Genomic DNA, 16098 nt, shown 5'->3' on the forward strand with positions numbered 1-16098 from the left:
GCCGGCTGCGCAGCATACTCCGCCAGATCAGCAACTGGCGGGATAACAGCTCTAATTATATTGATCTCCTGATCGCGACATCTCTGGCAGCTGACTTTTAGTCAGTCGACATTGGAATATGTTTATGAAAGACAAGAAACACGCTTTGCTCACCCGCCTTGTTGCCTTTAGTGAGCGCCTGGCAAGAGTGCCCCGAGGCAGCATGTTGGCGGTCCAGTCAAGGAGAGAGTGGAGTATGCGTTGCAAGTGGGGACCTGCACGGGCTCCAGTGGGGAGGGAATAGAGTACGAGCCACAAGTGTCGGGACAAGTGGCCGTAGCTGCATTTATAATTAATCTCTTTCAATCTTATCGTTCATCCGGACACGCCTGCCTAGTATGACGGGTGCGGGGTCGATATTAAGCTGAACTAGGGCTACGCTATTAGTAGACCTAACCTGACTGCATTAATCTTTGGGCTCTATACGTCAACTCCCTTTTCTTTTATGCTTTGTACGTATTACACCGTCCTGTCCCCGCATCTTCTGTATTCTTGGCTCAGGGCTTTACATTCCCCGGCATCAACTACAAATGGGATGCCGTGCATTTGATCCCGCTAAAGGCATGAGCGTCCGCTTCGTACCCTCGAATCGTGACTGCGAGATAAAAGGCATGCTCTACTTGCTACCTATCAGGGAAAGGTAAGTCCTTCCGGACCGCTAAAATAAGCAGTACCTCCGGCTATATAAACCGTTCCTTAGTGCGCGTACAATCCTCTCCCACCATGTCAGGGTTATCTTGTTCTATAGATTCCAGTATCTCATGACTAAAGTATCAAAATGTTGGACATCCAGTCCGTAACATCTACAACAACGGACAAGTCGAAAGCCCAGCCTCCTGCTCCTATCGCGGAAGATGCAGTTTTTGGAGAGATCATTGAGGATGGCCCAAACTACAGAAATGTACGAGTTTGCCGTTCATTCAATATCACAGATACCTTACTGAACAAGCAAGGTCGGATGGCTCGGAACTGTTGCTCTTATGATCAAGACCCAGTTCAGTCTCGGGGATCTGGGCATCCTCCAGGTCTACGACTCTCTGGGCCTCATCCTTGGAATTATATGTGTTTGTGTGATTGCGATTATCACAACATGGTCGGACTACGTCAACGGTACGTTCAAACTTCGCCATCCCGAGGTCTACGCCATCGACGTTTCAGGGGAGTTGATCTTTGGTCGCCTCGGGCGTGAGGTTCTCGATGTCGGGGTGTGTATCTGTACGATCCCATGTGTCTGCTTCTTGTATGGTATCAAGCTGATATAGTAAAAGACTGGATCTTCTGCACGGGCTCCGATTGGGCTCAATGGGGTCTCAGCTCACGGCACATGCACGGCGGTGGTTTTTGCAATATTTGCTATTGTTGCCTACTGTTTGGCAAGTATACGGACGCTAGGAAAGATCAAATGGACTGCGTGGAAGGGGTGGGGAGTATTCTTACTGCTGGTGAGGGTATTTCCTGTCCTGACTGAGATATTTCGGCTAACTCTGGGGTTTTATAGTCATAATGGTCGCGATTGCAGTTGCAGTTCAAGACAGGCCCTCGACGGCTCCTCAGACGGGCGAGTAAAGTCAGACTACAAACTCGTCGGCCGTCCATCTTTTGTCCAAGCCATAACTGCCGTTTCTTCCATTGTGTATGCGTTTGCCGGAACTCCTGGTATGTGTAGCTGATATTATATGCACATTCCTTTCACCTGGACAATGTCAGGCGAAACCTACAAATGCTCACGGTGATCTACTCAGGATTCTTCCCAACCGCCGCAGAGATGCGCAACCCCTCCCTACACACCAGAGCTCTCCTGATTTGCCAGACCGCTGTGACGGCGACTTAACATCGATCGGAACGGTGATCTACTATTTCTGCGGCTCATACGTCGCATCACCCGCTCTGGGGCCTGCCAGGACCCTAATTAAGAATGTCTCTTACGGCATCGCTCTGCCCGGCTTGATCGCCAGTACCATCATTGTCTGCCACGTAAGCACCTAATGCATATATCATACACCTCTCTGCCACATTTAATACCCTCAACGCGCATCTCCAGTTCGCCAGCAATTACCTCTTCGTCCGCATTCTCCGAGGCTCCGTCCATCTAACTGCAAACACATTCACCCACTGGGCCACCTGGCTCAGCTGCACTTTGGCGGTCACGGTCTCTTCATACCTCATTGCCAGTGGAATTCTCATCTTCCATGACCTGGTATCCTTGATCAGCGCTTTCCTGGGGACATTTATGTCCTTCCAGCCTATGGGGTGCATGTGGCTATATGACAATTGGAGACGGGGCCGCGAGCAGCCAACCCTCCGGTGGGCGCTGTTGTCCATGTGGATGGAGCATGCTGGTGGTCGTGTTAGGTACGTTTCTGATGGTTGCGGGCACGTATGGGTCGATCAAGAATATTATCACGACCTCAAGACAGAAAGAGTCGGGGGGGTCGGCTTGGTCGTGTGCTGATAACTCGAGCTCTTGAGATTTTCTATGACGTCAATTCAAGTTACGGAACGTTGAGGCAAGGAACCATACCATACTCTGTCCATGAGGTCTTTGTGAATACTGGCTGTTTGTCAAATCAGATTCTAGTTTAGACAAAGTAATATTTGCAATGGAATGAACAGTATGTGCAGAAATCCCTCCAGCCCTACACAAGCCCTCTTGAGATCTAATACAGAATCTAACCATCCACCGCCACCAGACCACCATCTCATACCACACAATCCTCTCTTTGATCATGTCTATACACCCCAATGATAAACCCCATCTCCTCTCTAACCCATTCACCCAACCACCTCCCAATCATCCCCCCTCCTCCACCCCCGGGGTAAAAAGAAAAACCAGCGTAACAAAAGCCTTACACCCCGCACAAACCAGCAACGTAACCCTCGAGCCCGCGACCTTCTCCACCGCCGCCCCCACAAAACACCCGGCCGTCAACAGCCCCAAAAACAGGACCCTGCGATTCCTCTTCCGATTCCCCCATCTCAGCAGATCTGGATCAATGACCACGTCCACATACGCCGCAGTCGCCATCGCCGTCGTGATATCCGTGATTTTCAGCGCCCGGCCCATGGCCACCTGCGCCCCGGACGAGAACGCCAGCAGAAACAGCGTCGCCAGCGTCGTTGCCCCATCCTGCTTGGCCTCAGCCGGTTGTGAGTTTGAATGAGGAGGCAGGCCACACATCCCCGCCGCGGCAAAGACCATCCCCGTCTGCAGCAGACTAGAAGCCAACAACCACCAGCGCCGCCGCACGGCACCCAGCCAGTTCCCCAGCTGACCCAGCACCAGACCGCCCGCCACGAACGCGCCCAGGCTCATTCCCAGATGCCGGAAGGAGTAATCCCCCGAGTCGGCGAGTCCGGCGCCCCCGATCGCCAGGAAGAGGAGGTTGCCCGTTTGATTGGAGGCAAAGCAGCCATAATCCCGCCAGGCGGCGGCGTCTTGGATGCCGATGGCGAAGGAGAGGAGGAGGAGCTGCGCTTCGAGGGTGAGGTCCTCGCGGATTGAGTGGGTGAGGTAGGTGGTCAGCTGGCGGCTGCGCGAGGGTTCCTTCGCGGGGAGAGGGTGCGTGCTGGGGAGGGGTAGGGCTATCGGTTTGTGGTCGAATGGAGGCCGGGGAGATGGGGGACGGTGTGCGGATGGGAGGTGCTGGGGATCGGTATACATGGTTGAGTGCCGGAAGTAGACATGATAGAGCGGTTAAATGAAGTGATGACAGATGGTTCAATGGCGTGGGATAGAGCAATATGAGGGTTTAGGGTGCTTTAGTGGGAAGCCCGGAATCCACTGTCATGTCCAATGCGCTCTTGCCAAATGAATTTCTGTAGAAGTCTGAACTGGCTTTTAGAACAAGAGCTTGCAATTACTCAGAGCTAGATCCACGCTATGTGGACCTCATACTGAGCAACTTGGTTCAATGTCGTTGGCATCGGCGATTGGAGTTCGCCGTCTCGGATAGAGCCCGGGTCGGCGTTTGCCCCGGTTATGGAGGACTTCTTCACCGAAGCAAAATCATATCTCCATGCTGGAGAAAACCCAAGAGCTGGTGATTCAAGAATCATGTCAACCTTGAAAGTACACTTGATCGTACTCAGAATCTAAGTCCTCACCTTATCATCAAATTCTCATGCAAGAAGACCTCCCGTCTAGTTGTTGCCTCGGGCCTGGGATTGCCACTGATAAAGCACTACCGCCTATCAGTGCAACGTTTACCAAGACACTGGATGCATGTTTCAAAATCTTGGCTAAGTTCCAAGCCATTAATCGCTCCGGCCCTCTTCACCTGCTGCTTCCGGGAAGGCGCCCAGAAGCTGACTGATGGCAAATTGCGTAAGTACCTAGGGCCTAGGGCTTTCTCCGTTGGATGGATGCTACATCATAATCTCATCCATCTGTCTTGTTCGCTACATAGCTTCCGAATATGCTTCAGCCTCTTCCAGGTTTATCTCAGCTTCTGCTATCTCTGCAGTCCAGGATAAGAAACATCAATGTTCAGCAGAATCATGAAGAGCATAACACCAAGGCATGGTAGCGGTCACCTACCCACCCGTCCTCTTTCCAAGTATTGCGAGGGCAAGGACCAGAATCTCCAGCGAGTCCCCTACCCAACCCCAACTCCAACTCCCTGGTCCTTCGCCATCTCCATCTTCAATTCCCCCGCGGCCGATTCAACAGATCCACCCGAGACAGATCAAACGCCCGCTGGCCAGCCCAGCGATCCAGCGCCTCCCAGTCCGCGCACCGGTGCGCGTCGACGTCGAAATTGGTCGGGTAGAACTCGGCCGGGGCGGCCGCATGTTGCGCCGTGTCGTTGATCCACCGGAAGGTGACGAGGGCGAGGTCGGGCTGGCACATCAGGCTCTCCCGGATGTACTCGACGCAGTGGTCGGCGTGCTTCCACTCGCGCGCCATGGCGGCTTCGTCGCGGTCCGCGTAGTAGTGTTCCTTGAACATCATGTGCTTTATTTTTTTCTGGAAAAGGGGGGTGTTAGAGAGATAACTAGAGAGAGAGAGAGAAACAGCCAAAGAGGCATGTTTGTTTATCGGCAAGAGGGGGGAAAGACTTACCAGGCAGTGTAACGAGTGATAGACGCTAAGAGACACGATCCCTTCGGTGTGATCTTTGGTGTACACCGAATTCAAGTTTTTCTCCCGGAGATATTCGATTGGCACGTGGATGTTGTCGTCTGAAGGCAGTTGTTAGTTGTTAGCCTATAGACAGACACAGACAGACAGCAGGGCGGATTCTGATTCACTTTGCAGAAGGTCATGCCAGGCACTTTCCAACTCCGGCCGTGGGGTCCCTGCCAGTGGACTGTCGGCGATGTTCGTGGGGAATCGTCGAGTTCGCCATTGCAGACCCTCTCGATCTGGTACTTCGCGAGACGTGTTAGTTGAGGAAAGAAGAGCAGGGTAGAGGAGGAGGCAGGACCCACAGGGAAGTGCTGGACGAGTTACTTCGCTCCTATCGCTGTGGGAGGCAGCGGACGGGAGGGCATGGCGAACGATGGCCAATGTAACGACTGTGTAACTCAGAAAGATGCTTAGATGAATGAGCCATGGGGCGAATCTCCTCGTGAAGTTCCTCTTCGGTGCTTGCGTGAGAAGATCTTTTTCGAAGGACGGATGGGCAAGAGGAGGAGTCCGGGCTCTTTCTTCCTCCGCAAGCAATGGCTCAGCAACAGACTCCTGATGCGCCATATTATGAAAGGTTTTCCTTGTCAGGGGGCCGTACTTTCTCTCCCCCAGCGCCGACATGCGGTTGATGTTATGGTTGTGAAGTTAATGAGTTCAAGAGCGGCTCGTTATCACACGTCCAATCCATTGTACTAGGTAGCGAGCGACGATCCTACTACTAATTGAATTTGCCCCGCAGGGGGCTCTTTCACGCCATCACACTACCCACTGCACCGACAAGGATGTAATTTGCATCATGGTGACTAACAATCAAAGCGTTTATCGGGATGTACATACTGCGGAGTGGGCCATGATGAGGGGGAGCCCCCAAGCTTTATTTGCCTGCATTAGGGTGCCAAAAGTACCATGACCATAACGCGGTAGATGCGGCAAGGATTTAGTGCGAGGAAGAAGGGAGAAGGAATTACAATAGGGTCAGGCTCGTACCATCCTAGAGCCACCCAAAATTACGCTAGCGCTTATGGAAGAAAAGCATTGATTCTGTACTTTCTGTAAGGAAGGTTGAATTCTGGGGTTCGAGGAGGTAAGAACCCCGCCTTCTCAGACTTTATCTTACACACTCTGAGCTCTCGAGTCACCTCTGGAGTCGTAAGGTTAAGGGGCAAGAGATCGCGGATCAGGTGCTTATTCCCATGGAGTTTCTACTGTAGGACACAGAACAACATGCAAGGGTTGTCACCGAGAACCAACCGAATCCCCTTTTCAAATCACCCTCTTGAGCCCGAAGCCAAGTTTCCAGATCCGCGTTGTCGCCATGGCAGCCACGGACCCCGAAAGCAGGGCACCACACCAGACGATGAGCGCGACCCAATAGCGACCGTCACTGTGTCCTCCGTTGAGGATTGCGCCGGCGATCGGGGTGCTCACCAGCACGCCGCAGCCCACCACGGCCAATGTCATCCCCAGCCGGGTCCCGATCTTGCTGCGGTCGGCGGAGAGGCTCACTACGCCGGCGGCAGGAAGACCCATAAAGGCCCCCGAGGCGAACCCATACAAGACACAATACACAACCAGGCCGGGGATACTGTGGATGGCGATCAGCGCAAACGTCATCACAGCACCTACCAGGGCGACCACCGTCTGGACATTGATCGACCCGATCCGGTCGGCATAGTACCCGGGGATCAGCCGGCCGGGCAGCGAGCTCGCGTTGATGATCACCAGGATGTAGGTGGTGATCGTTTGCGATACGCTAGTCTCCTGGATCGCGAACAGCTGGATGTAATACAGGATCACATAGAAGCCCATGAACCCCAGGATCAGGCCGGTGTTGAGGAGGAGGTAGGGCACATCCCGGAATGCGGTCCGATCCACCAGGCTCCATTGCGTGGTCGGCGGGGCTCTCGATCGCATCAGGACCACCGGTATGAGCATTGTTACGAGGACGATGAGGGCAAGGACGCGAGTGGTCCAGCCGAATCCGATGCGGGGTTGGAGTTGGGTGAAGATGATCGGGTATATGACGCCGCCTAGTGCCGTGCCCGCGGACGACGCCCCCATCGCCAGCGCTGTGCTGGCGTGGAAGTATTGGGAGACGATCGTCGGGGCCGGCACGTACAGGCACCCGAATCCCAGCCCCATTGTCAGCGCCTGCGCCAGAAACACCTGCCAGTAGGCAGTGCAAAGGCTCGTCATGCACATGCCCAGCACTGTGAGCAAGGACCCGAGCACCAGCAAGGACCGGACGTAGCCTGCGTCGATAATCGGCCCTACAATCGCCGAGATAATGAACATGAGGAAGGCCTGCGTTGATCCAATCCATGAGATGTCAGAGGAGGATTTTGAGGCAAGTAGATCCAGTTCGTAGAATGTCTGGAAGACCCCGAAGGCGTTCATAAGTCCCCTTGAGAGATTTGATTGGTTAGACTGTAACCCTAAGTTGAACGTGGGTGAGCTTGCTTACCATGTGTTGAGATTCAGGCAGAAAGCTCCGAGGACTTGCAGCCATGCAAACCAGTCTTCAGTGGGGGCGGCGGCGGAGGAGGATGATGATGATTCCTCCTCGAGATTGTTGATATCTTGTCGAGAGGCATCTTTTTCTCTTTGCTGGTCTCCAGGGGAAATTTGCGCCATGGGCACTCGAAGGCCAATGTGTAGCGAGCTCGGTGGTGGGAGATTTCTCGCTGTAAGGGTTTCAGGGAGAGGAGGGAATAGTGGGAAAGGCGGCTTGGATCACCCATGATCTTGTACTAAATTGAGGTTACAATCGTCCAATGAAGCGTGTATTCATTCACAATTATCTGAACCATGGGACCGACCTCGAGTAGGCAACCAGGCGTTGACAGGGGTCAGGGATGATCATGTTCTTGTACAGGCAATGTCCGAACAACAAAGACCGCGAGATCAGGGCGGGCCGCGCAAGCCATTACAAGCTGTTCTGACTCGGACTAAAATCTGACATTTGAGCCAGCCTGGCGTGATATGCAGGGGTCTGGACCCATCGGATGAATGCCTCGGGTGAATCAGGATGCTACCCGTGACCCCTATAACCGACACAGTATTGGGGAAGCTGTCCCGATTGCCAGGTGGTGCCCGATCACTACTAACTACACTACTAAATACAAATGGTCCAAAGTAAAATGCCGCAGCTGTCACCGATTCTGTAAATGTACTGTACTGTACTTCGTACCAATATTGATTTACAGAAAACACTCTATACATATATCTCCCTAGTGGACCGTCTTTCCGCTAAGCAAAGGCTAAACTTACAGCCTATAAGCAGGCCGAATTTGGTAGTGTTTAAGGTGTATTATAGGCAGGCTAGAATGATACCAACAGTGGTAGGCGGTCTTTACTCAGCCAGGCGCATCTGTAATTGAATTGTATGTAATTCTGAGGCTTACACAGCACATGCTAAAATAGAAGCTTGGCTTTCTTTCGAGTAAGGCAGCCAGACACCTTTCTTTATACAGTCTTGATACGTGGCAATCACAATTTCTACCAGAGAATCAAGGATTGACTAGCACTAGTGGGCAGTGAGTCGAGATGTTTCAATGTCTGAGACACATATATTATCTGTCTGCTGGAAAGGAGGAATGATTCCGGCCCCCAAGAAGCTTTCTGACCCTAGGAACAAAGAAAGTGAATTCTAGCTTAGAACACAGCGGACATGCGTGGAAAGGATCCAATGATAATGTCTGATAAGAATAAGCTCATGTAGTGAATGAACCAAGATTTCCAGGCATGGACCTCAAGATTTCCACTTGATTGTTTCCAGATGGCTCACTCTATATCATCCCCCTTGGTGACCATGGATTGTGAGAGAATTTCTACAATTTGACACCAAGAATTTCATACTAGCACCACCACCACCCTCACCACCATTACTACTACTACTCCTCCTCCTCCTCCTCCTTTTCTCCTGCTATCTCGATCGTAACCAAAACCATCATGCCTCCCACAAACGGCCACACCGCGAACGAGGAATCCCTATGTCTCATCACCCAACTCCAAGCCCTGGCATCGAGGCTCAGCAACCCCGATGATGTCGACGCCCGCAAACAATGCCTGCAGCTCAGCAAAGCCCTCACCGTGCAACTGGAACAGCCCGAGAACATTGCCGTGGATATGGCCTTTGCGGTACGTTTTCCTCTCCAGCTCGGATCATCGACTACGCTAAATACCAAATCCACAGCCCATGGTCGCCACCAGCGCTCGCATCGCCGTGGACCTGAATCTCTTCGCGCGCATCGCGCAAGCGAACGCGCCCATCAGCGCCGCGAGCCTGGCCGCTTTGTCCGGTGCAGAAGAACTGTTGATCGGTAGGACCAAAAACCTCCAGTCATCGCAACACAGCCTAAACCAACCCTCAACCTCTAGTCCGTATTCTCCGCCTCCTCTCCGCCGTCCACTTTGTCCACGAAGTCGCGCCCCAGACCTGGACGGCCACCCGCATCACGCACGCGATGGCCACGGAGGAGATCGCAGCGGGCCACCGCATGGTGTCGCGGCTGATCGTGCCGGCCATGCAGAGCGCGCCGGCCTACTTCCAGGAGCGCGGATACACGTGCCCCTTCGACCCGAGGGACGGGCTGATGCAGTACGCCTTCGGGAGCAAGCAAAGCACCTTCAACCGCATCGCCGCCGACCCGGCCCTGCTCCGCGACTTCAACACCTTCATGGGCAACACCATGGGCGCGCGGAAGTACTGGGTGGACTGGTACCCGGTGCAGGAGCGGATCTTGGATGGCTTTGCCGCCGAAACGGCGGCGTTGCTGGTCGACGTCGGCGCGGGCAAGGGGCATGACCTGCTGGCCTTCCGGGCCAAGTTCCCCGACGCGGGCGGCCGGCTGGTGCTGGAGGACCTGCCCGCGGTCATTGACGGGCTGAAGGAGGTAGAGGGAGAGGGGGATCCGGCCATCGAGACGGTGCCCTATGATTTCTTCACAGAGCAGCCGGTCGTCGGCGCCCGCGTCTACTTCTACCACCATATCCTCCACGATTGGTCAGACCCCTACTGCCTCCGGATCCTGCAGCAGGTGGCCGCCGCCATGACCCCGGGGTTCTCGAAGCTGCTCGTGCATGAGATCATCGTCTCGGACCAGAGGGCCGCCCAGTTCCAGGCGCAGTTCGATATGACTATGATGGCGTTCAACGCGGGGATCGAGCGTACCCGTCTGCAGTGGCAGACCCTGCTGGAGGCGGCCGGTCTGACGGTGGTCGGGGTGTGGGATTCGGTCGATGAGGGCGGCGATGGGATTGTGGAGGCCATGAAGCTATAGTACTGTACTTAATCCGGAACATTCACTGGCTGTAGACGGTTGCTACTAAGTGTGAATGAATGCAATTAAAATCTATACCACAAGCAGTACCACTACCGCACCCTATTCAACCGGCCACAACACCCTCCCATCTGGGCAGAACTTGAACCGATCGACCATCCGGCCAGGGACCTCATCCTCATGCTTGAAGCAGGCGGTGCGCTCGCGGGCCCATCGCTCCAGCTGGCTCCAGTCGCGACACAGACGGACCTGGCCCGCTCCGGTGCCGGGCGGATCGCCGGGCTGCTGGTGGCCCGCGTACCGCGGGGTGTCGTCGGCGTTGCAGATGACATCCTGCCGCAGCTGGTCCAGGCAGTGCTGGACGTGGCTGAACGCGATGCGTTGCGGGAGGCCGCGGTCCGCCGTCCAGGCATAACGGAAGAGGGTTCGCAGACAATGCAGATTATGGTACCCCTGGAGGAGATACACGCTCTTGGACGGATCCCAGGGGAACGCCATGGCCTCGGGGAGATGCTTCTCCCGGACGAAATCGCCGTCCAGCGCCACGACGCCCGGGTCGCCGCTGAGCTCGTCTTCCCAGAGGTGCGCCACCGCGCTGGCGTTGTCGCTGACGAATGCGGTGTGTTCTTGAATTGGGAGGGGAATGGTGCGGTAGAGGCTGGCTGGGGATAATACGCAAGTCAATGTCCCTGTTTCCCACACTCAAATAGAGAATCGGGACACACACCGTAGTATGAACCTCCCTCGCACTGGGTTGATGTTGGCTTGGTACTCCTGAGCCAGTAGATAAGGAAGGTGATGTTGGAGCAGGCAAGGAGAACGACCGTAACGGAGAGGGCGCTGAGGATTATAGCTCTTGGGTTCGGGGATCGTGCGGGTTCCAGATGGGCAGCACCTGGCTTAGTCTCATTCTCAGTTTCGAAGGCCTCGTCGGTCGAACTGCGTCGAAGCTGATGATAGTCTTGCTGTTTTGGGGACATAATGAGAGAACCTGGAGTGCAGCGTGGTGCGGAAATATGCTATCGAACTTGACGGGCATTTGGGTGGGGTTAAGTAGGAAGAGAGGCAGACACGCATTTCACTTCAAAGCCAGCTGCATACCCGAAGCGTACATGGGTGAGTTTGAACATTGGTCAAGAGTACAGTACTGAGCGTACTACCTGTCTGGACTATCTGTGAAATACCATTCATTCTACTCGCCACTCCATACATATCGCGGAATCCCAACCCTAGCAGCACGGAGTAGACCACTTCCTAACACACCCATCCATTTACGCCGCATCGACCCAGGACTGGTCGATCTTAGCCGGGTAAGCCACTGCTTCATCGGCGTCCGCCGCGGATTCTCCAGTTGGTGTCAGCTATGATGCCTAAGGGACAACTTGCAATGCTAACAGGTAAGAGCTTACGAGTACGAGCACTAAGTGCATGACCTGAATTGCCTGTTGAGACCCAGTCAGTACCACTTCATTGATGGGGGACTCTGGGTGCAAACATACGCGCAATCAGAGGTACCGCGTTTGCAGCGGCAGCCAGAATGAGAAGGAGGTTCAGTCTCATTTTTGCTATATCGTGGATTCGACTTCGTTGGAGAGCAGGGTTTCTGGAAGCGCTTATAGTGGTGGGGTCTGAATGAGAGATGATTGTTGGCATATTGAATGGCAGTGCAAGATAGCTGCATTCTTATACTTGACGTCCCCGACTGGCAGCACAGAACAGAGCTGTTCATGACTCAATCGCTCTCCAATTCTACTTGTTCCACAATGCATATGGCCGTTTGGGCGAGGCTCCAATGTGGAAGGCACTCTACCCGCCTGATGCTTGATTGTAGGTTATACCATACAGAACAGTATAAAATGGCTGGCATCTCACAAGATACGCGGGAGCACATCTTCATAGTACAGCCCACATCAGCTTCTGTACTGTGAAGGTGAATGCATGTCGGACTTGGGAAGTTCGCCATATACGTGGACACGTACTGTATGTAGCACTAATGCATGTACTTCACACGGCCCCACAAGGTCGTTTGTTCGAGGCTGTAGTCTAGACGCGGAAAGGATGAATCATCCTACATGGCCAATGCGACCTGGAAGTGAATTGCTCGAGGCAGTTGCCTTCTGATAAGGCAGGTGAGAATGCTTACCAGTAGTACATACGGTACAGTACATACATTGACGGATGAGCACCTACATCCGCGCTACCCGAGAACTGAGGCCGCCAACCTTTCCATGCAGTTTGCTTCAATGCTTGTCTGTCTCAGTTGCTAGTGCCGTGCCGGACCTCCGTCGGTGACCATGCAATAGCAAACACATCCACAGTTCACACCACCTTCCCCGCACCGTAGCCGAAATTGGAGATTGCAGATCATATTTTGGCTACTGGTAGGGCTGCTGGCCACCATGTAAGCTGAACTCCGCCCCTCCGTTCTTCCGATCGGCCTAGGCAACAACAAACCGGATGAAAGAGGCTCGGTACAGTGTCTGGTGCTGATTACTGTTGCATTAGCTGTTGGGGGGAGGGGGCCAAAAGCCTGTGATTCCAACGAGTATAGGGGTTGATTGCTGAGCCTGGATACTGCACCTGTACTGACATCGGTGTTTAATGATGAAGATGAGGATGATGTTGATGATAATGCTTGCTTCAGACAGCCCTCGAGGGTGAGATCCTGACTACATATCTGCTCCTGACGCATCAAGTGTTTCCCATGTCTGAACTCCTGACACAATCACCATACATCGACCATGTCAAGCCCCGAATCCCTTGGCAACATTGTCTTGATTCTGGCCTGGTTGTTTGCCGGCATTGCCATTATCGTCGTTGCGATCCGGTATTATGTCCGACTCCAGATCGTCAAGCGGTACACACTCGACGATGCATTGATCCTAGTCGCACTAGTGAGTGAACTGGAAAATTCCAATCCCCGACTTGCACCTTGCACCTTGCACAGCAGGCCCATTCTAATGCCCCAGGCACTGGCAATCGGCAACTCCGTCTTCCTGACCATCGCCGCCCACTGGGGATTGGGAACGCACATGGCCGCCCTCTCGGAGGAGAGAATCATGTACGCAGTGAAATGGGTGTACCTCTGTGAATTCTTTTCGATCCTGTCCCCGGGGATCGGGCGGATCGCATACGCCTCCTTGCTGATGAGCCTGGTGCCCCCCGTCCGGTGGCGGACCCGTCTGCTGTGGACCATCATCTGGATCCAGTTCGCGGTGGACATCGCGACCGTCGTGGTCAGCTTCGCGCAGTGTCGCCCGATGAAGAAGTTCTGGGCTAGTCAAACGCCCGGGAGCTGTTGGCCGGCCACCGTCCAGCGCGATATGGGCTATTTTCAAGGCTGTAGGTTCCATTTTCTATATCTCGTGATATCGAGCAGCATACTGACCTGGGGAGAGCCGGGCAAAAGCTGTGTGTTCTGCCGTTGATCTCGTCCTCGCTGCCTTTCCTGCTAGTATGTTCTGGGGGCTGAACATGGAGAAGAAGCGCAAGATCTCGCTCTCCTGCTTGATGGGACTGGGGATCTTGTACGTTGCTGCACCCCTCGGGTCGATAGAGAAAGGGCGAGAGAGGCTGACGGTAGCGTTCCTAGTGCGATGATTGCCTCAATCGTCAAGACCGTCCAGCTGCGAGCCATCACGTCGGAGGCCGATCTGACGTACGCCATGGCCAATCTCGCCATTTGGTGGACCCTCGAGGCGTATTTCGTCCTGATCGCAACCTCCGTCCCGGCATTGAAGCCGATCATGACGCGGTCGGGCCACCACAGCAAGAGCCCCACGCCAAAGAGGCTGTCACGGCTCAATAGCTTCCGCTACCGTCTGTCAAGCCATGGCTACAATATCCGCAACGATAGCTTGGAAGGACCCGATCAGCTGCTGGGTCACTATGCTAGTATGGGCAGTGGCCAGGAGAGCCCCTGTATTGTCGGCGGGGAGTCCTATCCTTTGAAGGAGAGTAGCAACCGGGTTTCTCGTCAGGGGAGATGGGGGGAAGGTGGAATTGAGAAAACCACCACGATTGGGGTCGTATATGGAAGAGCGACCGATGCGGAGCCGCCACGGCGCTGAAGGGCGTTCCCTGCAAACCTAGAGAATGGAAGGAGGCTCACAGAGTCTTCGTGTTAGTTGTATATGTAAATGTGTATCTGTGATAGCAGTTACCTAGAAAAGTTCCCCTAGCACGATGTCCTGGACTGTACCTCTGCAAAATACGGAATGGTGCTTTCCCGCCTAAGTCTAAGTAAGGTAGGGCTAAGTATGACTGGACGAGTGTGTGGCTTTTCCCCCTCCTAAGGGTAGGGCTAATACATAATACCATAATAACCTTGAAGAACCCCTCCGCTTCTGTTCTCCTCCCTTGCCTGCCCGCAACGCTTCATACTCATCCATTAAGAACACCCGGCAGCCATGTTCAATCTCCGCCCCCGCTATGAACCCCTAAATCCGAACTTTGACCCCAGTCGCTTGCGCACTCGTCTGGTACCGGAGCGCTGCTATCTGTTAGTATGGCTGATCACCATCGTTATATCGGCCGGCATCGGCGGCCTTATTGGGAGCCGTCTTGATCATTATAGACCATGCCAGCCTCCCCCTGGATATTCGAATCGTGGGTTGCCCTCCTCTCCAGCACTTACTAAAGGCTAAGTTAAGTCCCCGCTTCCGATCTCGAATCATACAGCCTCCATCCCACTGCGAACCCACAAAGAAGTTTTCACCTACAACCGCACCTTTGGGGCTGATCCCCACGAGGATGCCAACACCCAAACCGCTTGGGATTCCATCATTCCGCGTGAGAGTTTGCCCCTCTCCCAGCCAAAACCTTGCCCTTGCTCCCTAGATGGGCCCTGTGTGCCAAACCATCCTAACCACCAAAGAAGGAAAACAGTTGGCCAAGGGACGGTCCGATACCCTACGCCCGAGACCGATCAGATCTATTACACGGTATCGGTGGTTCACCAGTTACATTGCCTAGTATGAGACCTCTTTTTCTTCATCGTTGTTCGCTTTGTTTGCCAACCCCACTGAAGCGCTAATGTCTCCGCCGTACCCTCCACCCGCAGTGGTCGATCCATCAGAGCTACTATGGGGTGATGGGTGTGAACCACAGCGCCCAGCACGCCGGCCACAAGGAAGAGAATGAGGAGGAGCACAGCCCAGGACACATGCGGCACTGTTTCGACTACCTGCGGCAGAGCCTGATGTGCGCGGCCGACACGACGCTGGAGCCGGTGGATGCCGCGCTCGGCGGCGTCACCGGGTGGGGCGCCGAGCGCGTGTGTCGCGACTACGCGGCGCTGGCGGCGTGGGCGGAGGAGCGGCGGGTGAGTGATGCGCGGGGGTTCGATTGAGAGGGTCCACGTCCACGTCCCTGAGTTTGAAAGTTGGTCCAGGACCCTTCAAAGCCATGATTATAGTTCTTTTGCAGGTTATTTCCGGTACATACGACCACAGGGTGTGGAAAATAGGGCTTCCCGTCCGCTCAGCCGTACTCAAGCCACACGCCGGGAGGTTAGGAGTTGGGTGGGTGACCACCAGCGAATCCCTTCTGTTGTATGTTTTTGCTTTGTGTTGTGTTGTCTTCTTTTTACTTGTCTCTTGTTTAGGTGGAATGAAGCGGTTGGTGATCACTGACAAGGGGGGCTTG

The 16098-nt window shown here is 54.2% G+C and overlaps 9 protein-coding genes across 9 annotated transcripts; 5 read left to right on the plus strand and 4 right to left on the minus strand.

Annotated features, from left to right (window-relative positions):
- Positions 1 to 817: 817 nt before the first annotated feature.
- On the plus strand, positions 818 to 2507 carry BO82DRAFT_414794 (uncharacterized protein; the record flags this gene model as incomplete). The annotated part of the gene is made up of 7 exons (XM_025639932.1): positions 818 to 940; positions 993 to 1268; positions 1308 to 1481; positions 1575 to 1695; positions 1850 to 2013; positions 2081 to 2361; positions 2453 to 2507. 7 exons carry the CDS (start codon positions 818 to 820, stop codon positions 2505 to 2507), a joined length of 1194 nt encoding a protein of 397 aa, XP_025492076.1.
- Positions 2508 to 2839: 332 nt separating this feature from the next.
- Positions 2840 to 3565, minus strand: BO82DRAFT_247513 (YoaK family protein; the record flags this gene model as incomplete). The annotated part of the gene is made up of 1 exon (XM_025630835.1): positions 2840 to 3565. A coding segment is annotated over one exon (726 nt), but the record flags the coding sequence as incomplete, so codon positions are not given.
- Positions 3566 to 4113: 548 nt separating this feature from the next.
- On the plus strand, positions 4114 to 4596 carry BO82DRAFT_75867 (uncharacterized protein). Its single transcript, XM_025641526.1, has one exon. It carries the CDS (start codon positions 4258 to 4260, stop codon positions 4510 to 4512), a length of 255 nt encoding a protein of 84 aa, XP_025492078.1. The 5' UTR covers positions 4114 to 4257; the 3' UTR covers positions 4513 to 4596.
- Positions 4597 to 4681: 85 nt separating this feature from the next.
- Positions 4682 to 5734, minus strand: BO82DRAFT_374523 (oxidase ustYa family protein; the record flags this gene model as incomplete). The annotated part of the gene is made up of 4 exons (XM_025637426.1): positions 4682 to 5005; positions 5102 to 5220; positions 5290 to 5409; positions 5470 to 5734. The coding sequence occupies 4 exons, from the start codon at positions 5732 to 5734 to the stop codon at positions 4682 to 4684; spliced, it is 828 nt and encodes a 275-aa protein (XP_025492079.1).
- Positions 5735 to 6276: 542 nt separating this feature from the next.
- On the minus strand, positions 6277 to 7855 carry BO82DRAFT_335338 (MFS general substrate transporter). Its single transcript, XM_025633300.1, has 2 exons — positions 7635 to 7855; positions 6277 to 7574 (listed from the first exon to the last, which is right to left on the minus strand). Exons 1-2 carry the CDS (start codon positions 7802 to 7804, stop codon positions 6434 to 6436), a joined length of 1311 nt encoding a protein of 436 aa, XP_025492080.1. The 5' UTR covers positions 7805 to 7855; the 3' UTR covers positions 6277 to 6433.
- A 1141-nt stretch (positions 7856 to 8996) lies between these two features.
- On the plus strand, positions 8997 to 10452 carry BO82DRAFT_335340 (putative O-methyltransferase; the record flags this gene model as incomplete). The annotated part of the gene is made up of 3 exons (XM_025633301.1): positions 8997 to 9310; positions 9366 to 9492; positions 9551 to 10452. Exons 1-3 carry the CDS (start codon positions 9122 to 9124, stop codon positions 10450 to 10452), a joined length of 1218 nt encoding a protein of 405 aa, XP_025492081.1. The 5' UTR covers positions 8997 to 9121.
- Positions 10453 to 10554: 102 nt separating this feature from the next.
- On the minus strand, positions 10555 to 11432 carry BO82DRAFT_383445 (uncharacterized protein; the record flags this gene model as incomplete). The annotated part of the gene is made up of 2 exons (XM_025638013.1): positions 10555 to 11114; positions 11180 to 11432. 2 exons carry the CDS (start codon positions 11430 to 11432, stop codon positions 10555 to 10557), a joined length of 813 nt encoding a protein of 270 aa, XP_025492082.1.
- A 1560-nt stretch (positions 11433 to 12992) lies between these two features.
- On the plus strand, positions 12993 to 14683 carry BO82DRAFT_432264 (uncharacterized protein). Its single transcript, XM_025640776.1, has 3 exons — positions 12993 to 13794; positions 13862 to 13979; positions 14045 to 14683. Exons 1-3 carry the CDS (start codon positions 13194 to 13196, stop codon positions 14520 to 14522), a joined length of 1197 nt encoding a protein of 398 aa, XP_025492083.1. The 5' UTR covers positions 12993 to 13193; the 3' UTR covers positions 14523 to 14683.
- Positions 14684 to 14861: 178 nt separating this feature from the next.
- BO82DRAFT_283369 (oxidase ustYa family protein) lies at positions 14862 to 15802 on the plus strand (the record flags this gene model as incomplete). Its single annotated transcript, XM_025631412.1, has 4 exons — positions 14862 to 15060; positions 15133 to 15243; positions 15340 to 15425; positions 15515 to 15802. The coding sequence occupies 4 exons, from the start codon at positions 14862 to 14864 to the stop codon at positions 15800 to 15802; spliced, it is 684 nt and encodes a 227-aa protein (XP_025492084.1).
- Positions 15803 to 16098: the final 296 nt, after the last annotated feature.

Source organism: Aspergillus uvarum, assembly GCF_003184745.1.
Source record: "Aspergillus uvarum CBS 121591 unplaced genomic scaffold BO82scaffold_26, whole genome shotgun sequence".
Taxonomy (NCBI): Eukaryota; Fungi; Ascomycota; class Eurotiomycetes; order Eurotiales; family Aspergillaceae; genus Aspergillus; species Aspergillus uvarum.